This window comes from Botryllus schlosseri, chromosome 9 (assembly GCF_051294905.1).
Source record: "Botryllus schlosseri isolate E-star chromosome 9, Bs_hap1, whole genome shotgun sequence".
NCBI classification, from domain to species: domain Eukaryota; kingdom Metazoa; phylum Chordata; class Ascidiacea; order Stolidobranchia; family Styelidae; genus Botryllus; species Botryllus schlosseri.
In genome coordinates, this window is record NC_137244.1 from 22,125,012 (window position 1) to 22,144,280 (window position 19,269).

General features: G+C 44.9%; 1 protein-coding gene across 1 annotated transcript; it reads left to right on the forward strand.

Annotated features, from left to right (window-relative positions):
- Window positions 1-729: 729 nt before the first annotated feature.
- Window positions 730-18,012, forward strand: LOC145446504 (uncharacterized). Its single transcript, XM_080324821.1, has 50 exons — window positions 730-887; window positions 1,147-1,185; window positions 1,247-1,349; window positions 1,413-1,602; window positions 1,692-1,820; window positions 1,884-2,078; window positions 2,240-2,374; window positions 2,669-2,765; window positions 2,839-3,091; window positions 3,323-3,533; window positions 3,740-3,920; window positions 3,982-4,151; window positions 4,211-4,337; window positions 4,409-4,511; window positions 4,736-4,961; window positions 5,031-5,219; window positions 5,282-5,419; window positions 5,514-5,728; window positions 5,802-5,984; window positions 6,048-6,150; window positions 6,218-6,352; window positions 6,488-6,736; window positions 6,796-10,103; window positions 10,174-10,410; window positions 10,543-10,743; window positions 10,810-11,131; window positions 11,190-11,357; window positions 11,444-11,579; window positions 11,729-11,957; window positions 12,128-12,446; window positions 12,509-12,607; window positions 12,677-12,824; window positions 12,908-13,199; window positions 13,259-13,589; window positions 13,657-13,842; window positions 13,906-14,095; window positions 14,156-14,405; window positions 14,468-14,780; window positions 14,849-14,986; window positions 15,048-15,189; window positions 15,338-15,507; window positions 15,571-15,724; window positions 15,786-15,953; window positions 16,016-16,221; window positions 16,281-16,436; window positions 16,588-16,804; window positions 16,870-17,009; window positions 17,089-17,346; window positions 17,404-17,560; window positions 17,728-18,012. Exons 1-50 carry the CDS (start codon window positions 821-823, stop codon window positions 17,856-17,858), a joined length of 12,204 nt encoding a protein of 4,067 aa, XP_080180947.1. The 5' UTR covers window positions 730-820; the 3' UTR covers window positions 17,859-18,012.
- The last annotated feature ends 1,257 nt before the right edge of the window (window positions 18,013-19,269 follow it).

A 19,269-nucleotide genomic window follows, 5' to 3' on the forward strand; every position in this document is an offset into this window, starting at 1 on the left:
CCAACTCGCGAGACCAGCCGGCAATATCCAGGCTGCCAATCGATCCGGGGAAGGAATGAAGGGAAATCATGCCTCGAAGTCACGTGACTTATTGGCGACGCAATGTGTCGACACAGGTTCTCATAGGTCGTAAGAAAGCTGAAGACCCTGCTAATAGTATAGTACCTTTCTGGTGATTATAGTCGTGGAGTGTTTTATTTATTCAAGTAACAAGCGAATGAAAACTGTCAGTCTGATATCCTGATATTAAGCTATATTCATTATTCAACCGTAGAATGTTATAAATGTCAAGAAGTATCGACACCATGTTTAAATAGATTGAATACGGGTATTCCACGATTGGCTTATTGTCAGTAGAATATCTATATCTATAAAGATAAATTGCAAATTCACGAAATCCAGAAATGTTAATGAAATGAGGCATACTTTTGGGTAACAATACACAATATGGACATGACTCTCAGTAATACCGAAACACGCACATGAAATTTTAGTCAGTCTAAAATTTTAGGTATACATCGGTTTGTTCCATCGCTCACTAGTTTTATCGAGGGAGGATGAATGCAAATAAGTAAAGAGTAAAGTTCACACACTATAGCGCCATCGCCCAGACTCCCGACGCTGTTTTATCAACGGCGCCACCGATTAGTTGAGGTTTTGTTTTCTACGAACACCTGATCAAAGTCGACAAGGCCGTAAAGACTATATAAGCGGTGATTTGTGCCCACTGTTTCATACTCTCTCGGCGGAGAACCAGTGAAACATTGTCGGTAATTCGAAAAATAGAAAAGTGAATTGCAGAAGAACTGCTGAACGAAGGATGAAGCTTTACGTTTTCGTCCTGCTCGCTCTGGCGCTCAGTGCCACTGAAGGGCGCAGGCATAGACGTGAGTATTAGTTCATGCTGTTTTCTATTAATATAGCGAGAATTAGGACTAGATTACTCGGAAAAAATGTTATGGCGCGAGAAACTGTACGCGGTACATTGTACAAATTGTACATTTAGTCAATCATGTAGCGACAGCTAGATCCATACTCCTTTCATACTAACGTACACGACCCTCTAGCACCAATTAGCGACCGATTCATTATGGTATCGTACGCGGTATGTGCTTCGACATGATAACTCCAATTTCTGTACCGCAGGTCGAAAAACTGTACCGAAACCGGAAGGAAGATGTGCACGTAAGTGTACACAACGTGAATTTTCTGCCATTTGTGGGATTTTAATTTGATTATGTTTCAGCCCTACAACCTTTTGACAATGACTGGGTCTACACCTACCAATACGTCGCGACAACGGAAAACTGGGACGCCGAAGCGAACACAGGAAACATAATAAGGATCAAGTGAGAAAACCTACGAGACACCACCGCTCCAAGTGCCAGTATCTAACTATTGCTTTTCAACAGCTGCACCGCCACCATCAATGTGCCACAGAGCTGCTCCGGCAACCTCCGCGTAAGCGATTGCGTTGTAGAGGAAGGAGTCAAGGAAGGCCGGGGTAACAGGGGTATAAGATACCACAAACTCCCACAATCCGAATCCTTCGACCGGCAGATGGGCGTCACCGAAATGGCTTTCCATTTCAATGGTAGCGAGGTGGGTGGACAGATAAGGGCCACGCCGCAAACTTCGTGGACGAGGGTTGTATAATTCAATTGAAATCTTATTCGCTGTTATCTGTACAGATCACAGCTCTCTTCGTTGACAAGCAAGAAAGAACAAACATTACCAATTTCAAAAGAGGTATTCTTTCAAACTTGGTCGGAGTCAGCCCACACGCAGCCAGGGAAACCGAAGTTGGCGTATTGATCAACGTAAGAATGCAATTGCTTGGTTAATTGGCGTCCATGTAGCGATTCTGCTCAAATATTATTTAGATTACCGAGATGAACGTTTACGGTCGTGGCCAAGTCGAACATAAAGTAATGCGAAAGTCCCGCGGACTTCCGTCAATGGTCGAAGTTGTTCGCGACACTGCTAAAATAGAACTGCCATGGGAAAGGAAGCAATGGAACTTTTTGCGCATGCGTAATAACAGAGCAAACCCGATCGTTGCAGCGTTGAAGAACTATGTAAGTAACAGCTCAACACCTGATGTAGCTTCTAGCTTGACATCATAGTTAGTGGATCGAATATCACATCGAAGCGGATTCGCCGGCTATACCAGCCTACTGTTCCTGTTTCTCAACAGCAAATATTCCATTCTCACCCAAGTTGAATCCACATTCAACAGGTTACTCTGAAGAATGACGAGATGTGGGCGAAACCAAGGCAAACTTGCGAATATCAACTTTTGAGAGGAAGACAAATCGCATCTGCCGAGTGCGTTGAGGAACACCCTCTCAGCCTTGCCTACCCAGAATTCATGGTATGTTTGTAAGGCTAGTGGCCACCAAACGCACTGGAGTCGTTAGTCGCAAATCTTGAGCTCTTCAATGAACTCGTGATTGATTAATGTGAACATTCGTGCAATCAAAACACCAAGTGATAAACTCCCTGCACTCAATTCTATAGTTGCAATTGCAATTGTAAATTGCAATACAACGGCATTCACTATGTGATATTGAAAATTATATAGATTTATAACCTACTCGATACCAGTGACATACCTGTATGGTGATATTTCCTTTACAAGAACTAATACCACATTCGCTCATCGCAGGCCAACGTCTTCGAAACCAACCCGCTACAGACAACCATCAGACAACAAATAACCATGAAGGAAAAGAGACAAATGACTTCTCGAGACCGCAGCAGATGTGAGGCGATTTGGCTGTTACTGTAAAACTCGATTCTCGCATGTCTATAACGTCGTAATCTGTACGTCATAAGGGGATGTCAGTCGCTTCGATCAAGACACTATCATGTTCGAGGAAGAGTGGGAAGAAACACACATGATCTACAACCAACAATTCGATGCCAAGGCAGCTTTCATGAGCCTCCTCAGATCCAAAGCTAATGAGACGACGCCAGCGCTGATTTCGAAATTGACAAAATGGATGGCTATCGCTGACCAACAGCAGATCGAGGCCGTATGGGCGACTTGTGAGAATAACTGCGATAAACTTGAGAAGGAAGAGGGAAGGTGAGGTCACATTCCTTGATGGCTAATGGCAAACAAATCCCGTTGCAAAATTAGGGAGTGTATCTATTTCTCATACTCAGGGATATCTTGAAACTTCTAGATATCCCTGCTCATACTATCAACAGTTTGCCACCTAATGGAGAAATGTAAAAATATGGATTTCTTCAAAAGTAGCCAACATCAATCGGGGTTAGCGGTTGACTTATGCATAAGTTGCATATGCAATTTCAGAATCCTGTACGCCGAACTCCTGAACAGCTGCATCACCAACGACTTGTGCCAGCTTCCATACTGCTCGACCGAGAATTCCACGACCTGCGAAATGGCTTTGGAAACTTTCGTACGTCCCAACGCTGATAAGAGCCAGAAAGTCAGATACATTTCCTTGGAGGCTCTGACTAATGTCTTCTCTCCGTCCGAAAGGATTGTTGACATTGCGTTGGTAAGTTTTGCCCGAAGTTAGACGTTGGGACCCGTGTCGGAAGTGTAGTGGTAGCACGAATTCCTACTTTTTCACATTCATTCTAATGCAGTCTAAACCCGTGGCGCATAATTTATGATATTATATTGCTGTATATCGCTTTAAGGCTGGTGTGTAGTAGCTTGGGTTGTTAAACCTATTGATGTCAAAACAAAAATACGTTGCAGAAAATGTGCAAAAGAGAAGATAGCACGACTGCTGAATGCGTGAAAACGATCGGGGCTGTGATCAAAAACTTCCACGAGACCTGCGAAGAAGATTGTATGCGTCGAAAGTCAGTTGAGAGCGCGAAATCGTACTTGGAAAAACAATTGAAAAGGAACTGCGGGCCCAGAAACGAAGAAACCGGTAAACATCAATAAATTTACTGTATAGTAGCAGTCATGTATTATATAACGTACCATTGCAGAGGAAGTCATGATTGCGGCAGCAGATGCAATCTCAAAGTTGGGTAAAAATGGCACATTTGCTTTTTCAACTGTACTTTCGTGCGCAACCAATCTTGAGGCACCTGTTCGTGTTGCGGTCAGGTCTCTTATCGCCGTTGGAAACGTGACCGCTCAAAACGTAGAACCATCGGTATGGATTGTGTTATTTTCTGTCTATACGAGCTCAAAACAAAGTGCGTCTCGTTGCAGACCACGCGAAAACTGATCAACTTATTTGCGAACCCCAATGCCCCTCTTGAGACCCGTGTCACTTGCTTCCACCTCATGATGAAGAAGAATATTTCAGAATCTGATCTCAGCGCCCTCGTAGAAACAGGTATTGTGTATGATTACGACCCATGTTGAACCCTTGGTGTAACTTTACACGGTTTTTGCACACTTTAACAGTTATGCGCCCTGGTGAAAACCACGCTCTCGTGCAACATTGCAAAGAGGACATCCGAGCTCAGATCATGTTGAGAGGAACCAGCTTCAGCCAATTCCACCCAGAGTATGTTTATTGGGATTTCGTTTCTTCGCCCCTCGTGTTTGATACACATGATATACGTAGTAGACTATATTTATCGCATTCCATGGTGTAAGGATTCCCTAGCTTCAAAATTCAATTCCGTTGTATATTTCAGTATATCAGTACCCTGAACAGTGTGATTGATCCCAATGTCCTTTACAAACATCCATTTCACTGGTTACCATTTCCTTTTTGTTCTCTCTCAGGGTTGCTGATAAGTGTGTAAAACTCATTTTGAGCGACCGACTTGACGTCGGGGCGCCGAAATCAGATGTTGAAAAGAAGCCCATCGAAAAATCTTACGAAACGAATCAAGATGTCTACATCCCAGTGCTGGACATCAAGACGAATTGTTCATTCCGATTCGAATTTGTTTACGAAAGCGCGACATCCATGATTCCAGTTGCTGCCAAGCTTACCGTCGATACCAACGTGAGTGAAGTGGCTTTATATTACGTTTCACATCGATTCTCTAACAGCGGTTTCTATATTTTACAATAGGTCGAGGGCCGCAAAATCGCACTTGTTGAAGCAGCGATGGATATTGCTGGTTTGAAACAGATCATGGACAGAATGTTCGGGCAACAAATGGTATATTCTCAAATCATCAGCAAGATTTTGAACAGCCCCGTAAGTGAATTGGGCGAATACAGCCAACAGTATCCCGACTTGGGTGCCCTCTCGAGCCAGGTATGACGTTAACTAAGGAATGATAAAACTAACGACAGCATAATTGCCTTTTTTCTGTTTAGGGTAAATTCTCTCACATCATGGACGTTTTCAACGTAAGATCACCGTTCGCCATCAGAATCTTGGGATATGATATCGGCGTGGAATCATTGCTCAACATGGACAGCGTACGACAGATCACTATGCAAAATTTGATCAGTGTAAGTATTACAATTCGGTCACGTACTGTTATCATGTATCTCATATGTGGTTCTCCTTTCATGTGAAATATATTGATAACTTTGTAAAATTTAGATTGTGGAATCACTGAAATCAGGAATCGAACAAGACATCTTCATAATCGGACAACCCTTCCTAATGCAACATGCATCTCCAACTTGCATCGGTGCACCAATGATTTCCACCATCGACTTCTCTTATGCTTATAAGAACAAGATGAATATCAAGGCTGATTTGAGCAAGTTATTGTTGGCCAGCAACGAGCGAGGAACTTTCCAGGTTTCGCCAGAGTAAGTCATATTAAATCAAGTTACATCTATGATTTGAAACTCCATGGTAATCTATGTTCATATATTTGACCAGGCTCCACGTTTCCGGTTCCGTAAGCCGCAGTGTGCTCCGACAATTCACCGAGAACAGCGGCACGCAGTTGAAAGTCAAATTTGGACATGATAGCGGTATCAGCTGCGTCTTTGACAGAACACAACAAGGAGCGGAATTTAGCTGCACGCCGAAAGCAGGCGAAAGCAAACTTGCACGTGTCTCGTATGTTATATGATGCAGTATCTTCAAAACTTCACTTTGTCAAATTTTCACAAATATTTCCAGGGTAAAACGATCACTCATGGGCAAGGATGTTGCCGAGCCACTGCCGAGTTTGTGCGTCTCCTTCAGATTGGACGGTATCTACGATGCACGTCTATGCCACGAGGTAAGACTCGACGCCAAACATCACTGATTGTGAAGTCAGAATTATTGGATATTGGTTGTCCTTGCAGTCGTGGACCGAGTCTGGATTTGCTACAGTAATTTCCATCGATCATGCGACGGACGTTGAATATCGCGGTTCTATTGAATACGGAAGTCACGCCGAACAGCAGTCACAGGCCAACGTAAAGGCCTTTGACATCAAAGTAAGCATATGCCTAATTGTAGATCGGATCGGGACATTACTTATTTACACTGTAATTATGAATATACTATGCATGACGTGCTACATACAGTAGATGCTGGCTTCAATGTTCTAATATTGGTATATCCATTTGCAGCTCACTGCTGATAACCGAGCCAATCCCAAAGCCGCCGTAGATATATGGTCCAGCAACTTCAACTGGATTCAAGAACGCAACGAGGTTCAAGTAGATATCGACTGCAGGGCGTTTTCTTGGAAGGCGGCCGCTAGGGCTCAAATGCCAAAAGTTGAGTCGATGCACGGTCTCGAATTTTCATTCAACTGCTCCACACTGAAGAGGAAAGAACTGAAATACTTCAACCAACTTACAATCAAACCAATTACGGTAAGAAATCCAACGAATCCATAAAATATAAAATATTTATGGAAATTACTGGTTAACAGGGCAAAAAGTACATCATGGAAGGCGAATTCAAGCAAAGGAGACCCGACGGATCTCACTCGGGAGCGTATTTGACTGGCCTGTACGATGAAACCAAGCAGGATGTCAACACCACAAAGACCCTCCAAATCAGTGTCAAAGATATGGAAGCATCTAGCCATTCGTCTGAAAGCCTAGTAGACATTTCATTCAAGACCAAGAATTCTTCTTCTGCCAACCTTCCCGGTTACGAGACCAAATTCTCGGTAAAGGGCTCAATCCTCCCTGTGTACAAGAGTTATGTTGGTGAAATGAGCACTTACGACAATGGAATCAAGTACGACAAGGTAATGAGAGTAAGCGCACATTACCGTGACACCGCTCAACAGCCGTTTTTCTTCGTCCATCACATTTCCGGAATCTTCAAGTCTCGTGAAAGTCAAGCTTACAGAGGAAAAGTCAACTGCATCAGCAATTTCTTCCGATACGAATACTCTGCCGAAGCTGACAATAACGGTGATATCAACAGTACTACTCGTTTGGATATTGCCAAAAAACCCATACCCTTCAGCCAGATTGTCCAAGAGTCAAGTTCCGAAATGTCCATCTACAACGTCTCATATGTACCTACACAATCCAGGTCTATGACCGCTCACTACTTCACTGAAACACCAAAAGGTGGCCCACGCCAGTACAATCTTTGGATCGCATACGACTTGTGGAATCCCGCCAAGAACGATTACGAACAGCAACAAGGAAAATTCAATTTCACCAAATATCCGGAATGCTATTACTGTCACGCATTGGAAATTCAACATCCTCTTTTGTCTGTGGTCAGTATCAGCAAGCAAGGAAAAGAATATCACGAGGAGAAATGGGTCAAGATGACTTACGCCGTTCTCGAGTACATTCCATCCCCGGCTTTTGTGACCCATTACTTGCTCAACAATCTCAAAAATGATTCCATGCAGATTGGCTACAAAGTGCGATACGTGTCCAACAAGACGCAAGACCTTCAGGAGATGAAGTACGCCTTCATGAACAACGTTATTTATTGTAACCGTACGGTGTTCAGCGGAATCGAACTGGACAACTCAACGTGCAGTTTGGCGCTGCCTATCATGAACGCCCGACTCAACGTGTCTTTGGAGCTTCGCGGCGAACACATGAAGTCATGCTGGAACGCAACATACGGAATTCAAATGATGCAACTGAACAGCTCGCTTTACAGCTTGTCTCAAGACGATTCGAAATTGGTCGTGCGCGCAGAGTACGGATTGAAGAAGCATTATCAACTCAGAAACAACGCAACGGTGGATCTCACTATGCACAAACGTGGATCGAATTACGACATCACCGGTAAATACAACACCACGTCAAAAAGAACAGGGGAAACCAAAACCTACCCGATCTGTGGATCATCCGCTAATGTGGAAGGAGTCAGAAACTACGACTTCAAGATGATGTGCTCCGAATCCTCCGATAAGCAGTGTTCCCGCCTTCGCATCAACCACGAAGACCGTTTGGTGGAATACAAAAACCTTGTAGAAGGTGAATCCTACGATTACGTGAACGTGACCAAGAGTGGAGATCGCTACGTGCTGGATGCTGATCTCTACAGCATTTCGGCTCTCAAGCTCAATAACTTCTCCGTCGCTTTGGAAGTCGGCCCGGCATATCATTTCGAAATCAGAAGTCCCGTTCTCAATACCTCCGCTGGTTACGACAGTCAGCACGGGCTCGGTCTCAACTACGCTGTGAACACGCCGATCTACAGCTACCGATTCCAGGTCAATGCCAGTGGCGAAAGGATCGTGTACAACTACACCACCGACAGCCGAAAGCTTGGCGGCGCACGTCTTGAAACCTATGCTATCGTAAGGTACAGCATTGTTCAATGGAAGAAACCCTTCTTCACTCAATTAGTATACGGTACATCTCCCGAATCCTTCGGCATGAAGGTTGCAATTCCGGACATGGAAATCGCCTACAAAAGCACCACCGACCTTATGGAGCCAACACCTTACAGGATGTACGTCAATGTCACAATCAAGCCCAATAACGTCACTGTGAACAAGATGAACTGGGAACTTTACGGCAGAAGGTTCGAGGTAGCCAACACCTCTGCGTCTGTTCAATATCAGGCCGGCTACTTGCATTCATTCAATGTAACCAATGTCAACGTCACCATCCAACCAGAATGCCAAGACAGCAAGCCGATTGTCATCATTGGAAACGCTACCATCACGAAAGACCTCATTTACATCAACATCTCTGATCCGCACAGAACCGTCGTCGGCAACGTCAGCCTGTCAGCTTCCAACCCCTGGAATCACCACATTGAACTTGCGTGGAATCTCATGGGTGCCAAAGTCGAATTCTTGTGGGACATGACCAAAAACACCGGCAGAATGGCCACGACTGCAAACTGTACGATCAGCACCAAATCGTGGAAGACCAACACCATGACTCCATTGATCGATTTCTTCGTCTACAACGAGATGCTCGCTAATGAACCCGAGACACAGAACTTCCCGACAGTCAACATGACTTGGAAATTCGACCATACCCTCCCGGTAAGATTCATTCCATCAAAAATGCTGTATACCTTCATCACAGAGCACAGCGGCGAAGAGACTACCATGAAGTCTGTCGAAAAGTACAACGACTACGTTTACGGGATGACAATCATGAGAATGACTGGATGTTACAGGCGAATCAACTTCATGGATGGATTCTCCGTATGCGTACCCAATGCCGGTCACTGGAATATCACCCGTGACATCCCATACTTGATGCACTATGTTCACATCATGGATGTGAGACGGGCCGAACAGGGAGAATGGACGTGGAGCAACACTTTCAACGTGACGTCACCAATGCTTGGATTCACCACAACCACCACTGAATTGGCAATGAGAGTAGTGTTTGGAGAGAGTGAGGTCGATCCGAAATATGGCATCTCGATCCCTTCTACTATAAATTTGAAGGAAATTAAAGGTACAATCCCAGCTGTATACGACAGATTGCTCCTGTTCTGGTATCATTCCGAGGAATACGAATACGACGACATCGTCATTGAAAACAGCAACGCACTCATCCGTCACGAACTGACGTCGGAATTGCGAAGAATCACCGTTACCAGCACTATCCACGAACGAAATTCCGGAAAAGATCTCGTATTTACAATGACCAATGAGTTTACAAGGTACTCGGTCTTGTCGAACACCACACTCCAAATGCCTGAAATCAGAATGAACCACTTCGTCAAAGCTTCATACGATCCAAAAACGTGGGGATGGACCTACAAGCACATTTTGGACTTACCTAGGTACGTATGTTATTCATTCGCCATTACAGATATTTCTCAACTTACTCACACATGTGCGCTATATTTGCAGAATGTACTTGGGAATTGAAACGGAAGCTTCAAGGCCGCTTGTAATCGAAAACATGAACGTTGATATCAACGTTACATATGGCATACTTCGTGAGATGACTATGAGAAAAACGCCCAGTGGAATGAAGTTGGATTCTGAATGGAAATTGTACGGACAGAAAGGAGTCATGAATTTCACAAGCCAGAGCAACGCCCCGGCCGCAGGACAAACCTACCGAACCAACATCTCTTTCCCAGAGTGAGTAATAACATATGCATTTCTTCTATATGCGGCTGATGTTTTCACGCGATTATACGTTTGAGGGATAGCTTTATTTAGCATGGGACTGTGATCGCAGAGTTGAGAATGTTATGGGATACGATTTTACAGCTTCTCAATGGCATGGAATGCATCATTCGACGGATCACAAATGGAAAACATTTATTTGAACATGTCAACATCCGGATATCTACGACACGTCAAGATCACTTCGGAGAACGAAAATTTCACCAGTTACTTACGGATTGGCAGCCTCGAATCCAACATCACGAAATCAGGAAATTCCATCAACTGCACCTTGGGATCACACAGGTAAATATCGACTATAATCCCACCTAGCACATCATTTGCAAACCTTTAAAACCAATTGCTTTATAGTCAACCTGCATGGAACCAGACATTGGATGTGACCTTTGAGCGTCAAGGCGATGAGGTGCACTACGTTACAAATCACACCAACGCGTACTATCAATGCATTACGAAATTCGCTATGCGTGGACTCAAAGCTCGCGCACAGCTCTTGGAATGCAAGCTGATCAATAGCTCTTCAGAGCTCAAGGTCGAATACATCAAACTGGACGACAACCAGAGACGATGCGATTTCCACATCCAAGGCGACAATACGCACAAGCTATCATGTCGTTCGACGCCGATGAAATACCAACGTTCGGATGCAAAACTCAGCTGTGACATCATCCAGGTATAGCCTTAACAATGTCAAAAAATGTCTCGATTGGTGACAAACGTTTCTACTACAGGGACAAAGGAAAGAAAACCTCACTACCCTTCGCGTTACCATGGGAGACTTCCCGTTCATGAACGAGAACAGAACAATTGACTCAATCCTCTTCTTCTCAAGACTTGCAGACTTGATGGTCAAATCTTCTAGCTACAGCGGACGCAAATTGGGTGCCTACTTGCAACAGGTGAGTCGCAACGATGATGCACCGATAACCCGAGTAGCTATTTCGCCATTTCAATGGGAATCATATTCATTCGCATCGTATTACAGACATTCCATTGTGAAAGAAGCCATATGTGCTACGATCTAGCCTACACGATGAAATCTGTCGAACAAGCTTTGGTTAGTGAAGTCCGTCGTCTCTCAGGACCCAAATTCCTCTACCTCACTAAAGAAGGAGTGATGGGTAAGATGTCATGTTTTTTTGTGAAATATATGCGAAAGCCGGTCCTGCTCGTGGCTGACTTGCTGTTATAACTCTACATATGCTTGTCATAAAGTTTTGTCTTACCTTCGGATTCACCGTTCGTAGCCGTAACGTAACATATTCTACAGAATACGCTATCTACGATGCACTCAGTCAGTTGCCCGGTTCTGTCGATATTCTTCCGCAACGCGAGCAATGGATGGAGAACTCCATTACCGAAACTGTCAAGAACATGATCCAGGGAAATAGTATGAAACTGTACCAATGGTCGTACGAACCATTCTTCAATGGCTCCGTTGTCATTAACGTCGTCGACAAACAAAACCTTCAGCTCGTCGGTCAATTAGAATCTCCAGTGTGAGTATTGTGTACTATCCGTGATAAGGCCCGGTCTGCATATTAACAATTCACATAGATTTTCATTTCTTACTAATAAATCTTATGATGTAGAAGACACGCTACCTCCGTTACCGAAAGATTGGTATCAAATGGTAACATTCGTCTGACAATGTATATTTAATATACAGTATGAGCTGGCTCAACTCCAACATGTCTGTGGGTGCTGGATATTACGACGGCCAACCAATCGTGAAATACACCGGCTCCTACTTCAACAAGACATTTGCCGCGGTCATGGGATTGCACAAAGGAATGATCTACCCGATTGCTGAGCAGTACTGCACAGGCGATTGTCAAGAAGGCGTACTATGGGAATACGACTGGACCGTCCACCAAGGAAGACACAACATATCCGCTGTATTCGTCCGCGATCAACACTTGGTAATGGTGTGCGATATCCTATCGAATGTCGATAACTGGATGAATGCTGAAATTTCCTGCTATGAGGTATTTCACCGAAACTTTCGATTGATGAGCAGATTCTTTATGTTATCTAATTGCAATTGAAGCGAAAAGCACGCCAACAACTCATCGGAAAACTTTCCCTGCCTGGTCTGTCGACAGCATCCGTCCCAGAGCACATAACTTTCGACAGCGTGCTCCGCGAGGTAAGATCACACATGATTTAATACACAACTGATAGAAAGTCACATGTCTTCGTAAATATCTATCATTAGGTATTGCAAATGAAATCGCACCAAAAGCGCTCGAAATTGGCCAACCACTTGAACGACTTAAAGAGCAAATTGTCCGCAAAGGTTCAGGAACAGATTTTGATCAGCAAGACCACGAAATTGGCCGCAAATGTTGTGCAATACGTTCTAGGTAAGATTAATATTCATATGTGTGTAGATAGGTAACTTCCATGCTTTTGGAAATATATACAATCTGTTGTCTTTTCGTTTTAGCATCTGGATTCCACGAAGCATCCAAATACAGCAACGTTCAGGAATTATTGGAGATCTCTAAGAAATTCTGCGTCGGTTTGGCTAGTCTTGACATCCCCACCGGAGACCTCAAGGACGACATCCTCGCGCTGTGGAATAAAACCATTCACGGCCAGGCGTTGAGCGCGCTTTATAATGTCACCGTTGCGCCAATCGTGAAGACTGTTGAAGATCTTTTCGAAGGAAAAATATCCCTGAACTTTGAACAGAAGAATGGTTCTCTCTGGCTGAATTATGTCCAAAGATCCGTCAGGTATGAAGCGTGGTTACAGCACGTTATCGACTTTCGCTCGTGTAACGTTATCTTTGTAGATATCCGAGTCTCAATCTGAAAACCAAGATCGAAGCTCGCCGTCTTTACAACAGCACGTTGGTGATCAAGACCGAAATCACGTCCAAATTGTTAACCGTCACCTTCGAATCCAAATTGAATTGGGCCAAACTCTCCGTAGATAGAATTATCCTTAACGTCCCTAACATGCCGACGGAAAAGGTTGAGATCAGATTTCTATCAAATCCATTGACCAACGACCGTTATTACGTCGAGCTGTATTTCACGGACATGGAAAATAATAATTACGGATGCAGGGGACCACGCGTACCGGAATCATCGGTCATCCACATGCACTGCTTCGAAATTGAGGTGCGTGTCTCGCTTTCAAGGCACACCAATTTCGCTATCCACCAACAAAAACCTTCTGCCGTCACAGGGGAAAGATTTGCCACCGAACCCGCCCACATCCAAATTGATCGCATACTTCGATCTTTACATCGAACGCTTCTCATCTATCAGCATGCAATCACTCAGCGAAGTCTGGTACTCTGTTGCGTCCGTCAGGAAATCGGTGAACACGTGCGCACGTGATTCAGACTCGATTGAGACATCTATGGAAACGGTATTACAATGCACAGCCTTTATGTTGATTCATTTAATACTATCATCTTCCTCAATCCGCAAGATGTTCCACGTTCAAGACCCGGCAATTCGCAAACGTCTTGCTTCTTCCTTCAACAACATCTGCCAACATTTGGTAGTCAGAGACGCCGAGCAGGAAAGCATACAAGAACTGCTAATCCAGCAGCCTACGGAGGAAGTATCCGAGTCGAGCGCCATCGTTTTGTCTCGCCAATACAAGTCCTACGCATACGGTGACTGAAATTGATCAAGCTGTATTCCCGATTGGTTTCTCAATCTTGTACGTCTTCCAGAGTCCCTCCAGTCTGTCCTGAGCCAGGCTCTTCTGGAACCTATGCTGCACGCCGTCAAGATTGTCGATTTGGAATTTGTCGATAACATCACCAAGTCTATCATCGCTTTCTCGGCTCCGGTGGTCCAATACGGATATTCCATCGTCCAGTACACCGAACCGTACGGATACCTGTCAATCCACAGATGCAAATCATGTCGGGATGAGAGAATGAACAACACGCGCATCGAAAGCGTGTTCGTATCGCCAAAGTAAGTCTCTCGTGCTGCGAAATATATTCTTGGGTATAACGAGGCAATATTGTCTGATTCAGACTGACGATGCTGGACCACGAATTGAAGTTGATGGTATCTCCCAACGGCACCATGAATGTCAATGCCACGAACAAATGCTATTGGATGCAATACCGAACCGACTTTGGATATTCCGGACTCCAGAAGCCAATTCTGTCCTTCGGTCTGACTAACACGTCTGGAAACGGCGTCAAAATCGTTTTCAACCCCGATGTACCGTCCGCACCACGACCGACTATGTCGTTGTTCTTTGAAGACAGAACAAAGTGGTGGTGTTGCGATGCTACCATCGACAACATGACTCTGATGACCATGTCATGCAAACCATACCAGGTATTATGGACTTTTGTGAATCCACTCAAGTCCCCGTGCTTAAACGATATTCAATTATTAAATTTCAGAATGAAAAGAGAGGAGAGGTCGCAGCTACTTGCGCTTTTACTCCCGTAAAGACTCTGAAATTTGGCTTGAATTTGGCCGTGGCCGCTGCTCTTGAGAAATCACCGAGAGAAAGCCGCGTGGAACAGGCAATTGAACAGGTGCATTAAACTGCCGATTCAAGCCTTCGAACGTGTCACTATTTGAGCTTCGACCTTTCAGACATGCCAGGTACGAAATCCCGAATTCAAGGACTCCGTCAGCAAGAAAATCGGAGATACCATCGGAAACATGACCGCCTACGTGAGACTGGCTTTCAAGGAAGCGGCAAAGGCGGTTGTGGATATGTTCGAACTATCAGGAGGTAGGGTAATTCATTTTTAGCACCCTGACGACCTTAGAGAGTCAAATTATACATTTCAACTGTGTCGTCATCGTTTCATGACGTCACAATCATCTAAATAAACAATTTTCCTACGCCGGCCTTGCATAATTCTTCTATTCCCCCGCAGGCTCGATGTACAAGGCCGTCATTGATATGTTCGACTTCTGGAGCAAAATGGTTTTACCTAGCGGACAACATATCGAACTGCTTACCAACGGAAACTTCACTTACAACGTCACCGACGCCATCTTCGCCTTCGTCCAAAACGTAACCGACTCTCTCGAAAGTGGTTTGAAGGTACTTCAACACGGGCCAGCCGTAACAGCGCGATTCAATGCTTCTAAATCGCTGCTCTTGCAGATCCTGTACAAGTCAGGATACGCCATCAACGAATTCGTCTATCAACTACCAACCTACCTCCAATCGATCGGCGCTTCGTTGGCGGAAAAATCGCTGAACAAACACCTCGATTACATGCAGATTTTGGCTAGGAACGCCTGGAGAGGCGATAACTGTAAGTGCGCTGTCGAGTCCCGTCAAAGCGCGATTTCAACCTAGACTATTGTGTCTCGTAGGTTTGTTTGGAATCGTGAGCTCGCCGGAGAACGAAAACCTCTTCTCGCTGAACAGACATTACTACAGAATCCCGCGTAACAAGATGGCGCGATGCCCCTACAAACTGGCTGAAGACGTGATCGGCAACACTTTCCGAGTCATGTATGTCCGCGAGGACATCGAAATCCGTGAGTTTTTCAACCGGAACGACGCGTCTTAATCGCAACTCAGTAACTACGCCTGTGTTTAGATCTGCCTGGTATGTCTATCGCCATCGATCCCGAAATGAAGGTGTTCACTTTGAACGAAGCCAAGGCCAAGACCGAAGTGTCCCTGCCGCTTTTCCTCGAGAATGTATCTTGCGTGGCTCGACGTGAGCAGATTTACTGCAGCTCGCCTTTCATCACTGTGACAGTTCGCGGACACAACAACCTGAGACAGTCCGTTTTCGTCAGGGTATGCTTACCGCTCGGATAGCCGCTGCTGGGATAGGAGTTAATTGTCTTTTTTTGCAGGTCGCCGAAAAGCAGTGCCAGAACACCCGTGGCATGCTGGGCATCGGGGCCAACTCGACTGCTGTTCCGCCAATGCAAAAACCAGACAAGTCCATCGCTTCCACGCTTGAAGAATTCATGGATTCGTACAGTGCAGATAAATCGTGTCACGTCGGCGTAAGTCCCACAGTATTTTGAGTATTACACTGTTCAGATATTCATGATATTCGAAAAAATGGAATGATGAGGTGGATATCGTGGATTATAAAATGTCATACATATTTCCATCACTGCTGTCGTAACTTTACGAAACCTATTTGTACTTCAGACCGTCCGAGTCAATCCCGAATCCCCCAACAAATATTGCAAGGCTCTGTTCAACTCCCCGAGACTTCACAAGACCTGCTCGCAATGGAAAGAATTGTTCAACAACGCTTGCAAGAGTGCTAACCCGCGCTCTGCTGAAGAAGCCTGTGTCTATGGAAAGCTCTTAGCTGCCCAGTGCAACTCTGAAGGCTCACCGGTCAAAATGCCAAAAGTCTGCGGTAAGTCGATTGGAAGCAGTGGGCGAGATACACGGAAGCTTACGTGCGCCAATTTTATTTCGAAGAACTCTGCAAAGGACAACCGAGCACACGCGCTAACCTTGAGAAAGTGCAAATCACCGTTATGATGTCTCTGAACCGAAATGGCAACCAGCAGAGATCTCTTCCGGAAATCCTTCGCGCCGCCCAAGAAACAGCTGCATCGGTAGGTTAAACAAGCGATTGCTGATGCAGGCTGAAATATCTCGTAAATAACGCTTCTCCTCGATTTTTATTTCAAACAGCAACCTCACCCGTACGAATTGAGCTTCGTGACATATGGTGGCGAAGGCCAACGTCAGTCCCCGGCTCTGTACCTTCGCGACGGCAAGTTCTCCCGACCAGCTACACTCCCGTGGGTGATCCCGGCCGATCTCGAATTTAACGGGCCCCCGACTCAAATGGAGGCGCTACGCAACGCTCTGTGGTTTGCCGTTATGAACACCAACAGCACTGCCAGCGGCGTAGGAAGAATCTTGCTTTTGGCAACTCCTGAAGACTTGGTAAGATTACGGTAGACTAACCACTGTCGCAGCTATAATAGCGTGCCTCCGTTGCAGGAATACTCGATGCTGTCCACCTCTACTATCGCAAAACGAATGAAAGACGAAGGCATCAAGACTTACCTTTTGATACCGGAGGATTGCAGCAGTACCGGAGCGAAAGCGAGAACGACCGTTGGTGTTCGCAAGCTTTTCACCCCCGATTATTCAGCAGGTCAGTATAAGATAGGTGTATTAGAAACATTGATACGATTATCGCTTCAATTTTTGCGTTGTTATGCATTGTATTCAGTCCCTTGTCTGACATTTTCGACTAGCTGCAACCGCGTGCCACGTAGTGGCGCTATTTTGCTGGAGGCTTACAATGTATTTGTGTTGCAGATATGTGTAGGCGATCTGCCGTTGAGGTTGCACGGGATCTGATGTACCCCACCAGCATCTCTTCATTCAATTGCGTGTGCCAAGAAGACAACCCATTCACTGGAGAAACCAGAGTGACATGCCGTCCATGATGACCAGGCCCCAAACCGAATTTCGACCACGAATTAACGTCTTTTATTATTTTTGTTCTTGCATTTTAGGATATTTTGGCTTACATGATTCTGTTTTGATGTGAAGTCATTCAGAAGTTAATATTGTTCCGAATAAAGTTTTCACTGCAAATTCCTTCGTTGTTTGTTTGTGTCTGTGCCAAAACCAGTAAGGTGTGGGCACTGGTCAGGGAAGGTATTCAGTAGAATGGGGTTGTAGGGCCACGGACAGAATAAAATTTCTATGTTCGTAATCAGTACCGCGTTAGCTTTCGATTGACACCCATTTTTATCAAATTTCGCGCTCGGAAAGTCAGTGTTTCCCAAACGTTTTTGAGCTACCACCCCCTGGACAACGAATGAAGTGCCAGCGCCCCCTCACCACACCTAAATCATAAAACGGAAGTTGTTCCATATTTATCACAGCTATTACTATAGTAATGCGACGGATGAAGCTGGTGTAACATTATTATCATCAACCTCGTCGTCATATTGGATTTGAGTTTTGATAGGAACAATCTCATTTAGAATCTCCGGTCTCCACCTTACATAATGTCAAGTCGGTTTCTGCTGTGATTCAGAAACGCGTTCTATCAAATATCAGCGGTAAAGGGCAACGACGACAAAGACAACCCGACCTCAAAACGTTTGATTGGAGTTATTGAAATGCAATTTTTTACTGCAACTTTTGTTACATCAAGTGGAACTTTCTCGCGATTTTAGTGCAACAAAAACTTGCCCTGCTGATTGGAGGGGCCGATAAAAAGATGTTGAGCTGCTTATATTAAGGAGGCGACGAGTGAAAAAAGTTTGGGAACCACTGGTAGATACGTTTAATACCTAGACTATGTGTGTGGCGAGACAGTGCAGTGGTATAATCCGCGGCTGAAACACAATTGGGTTGCGGGTTCGAGTCCGACCGAGGTCGACTTCCGAATTTCTATACCTAAGTGTTCGAGGTTTATCTAGGCTCCTCCTCGCCACCTCATCCGCGTAAGCGGTGTATTACAAAATGCCTGGAAGTGGGACTTGCTATCGGCCAGCAGTTACGGAATAAAAATGAAAAACACCGGCCTGGTGTAAATGACATGACCATAGTAGTCGACAAATACTCTGAATACCACAAACAACAACCTCAACTATATCGAGTGCGCGTTACGATGGAGCAGCGCAACGGTTTACCTAATGCGTGGAAGCATGATCGTTCAATGATGACTTGAATGAATTGATGCAGTTAGCTGACTTACTCAGCCCAAATTTATATTACAAATGTACACGAATTCCCCCGTGAAAATTCCGGAACTCCTCCCTGATTACAGGAACCCCAGCGTTTATTGATCGAAGAACGTCACGCGTTGCGAACTTCTAAGCAAAATATGCTCCAGCAGATTGA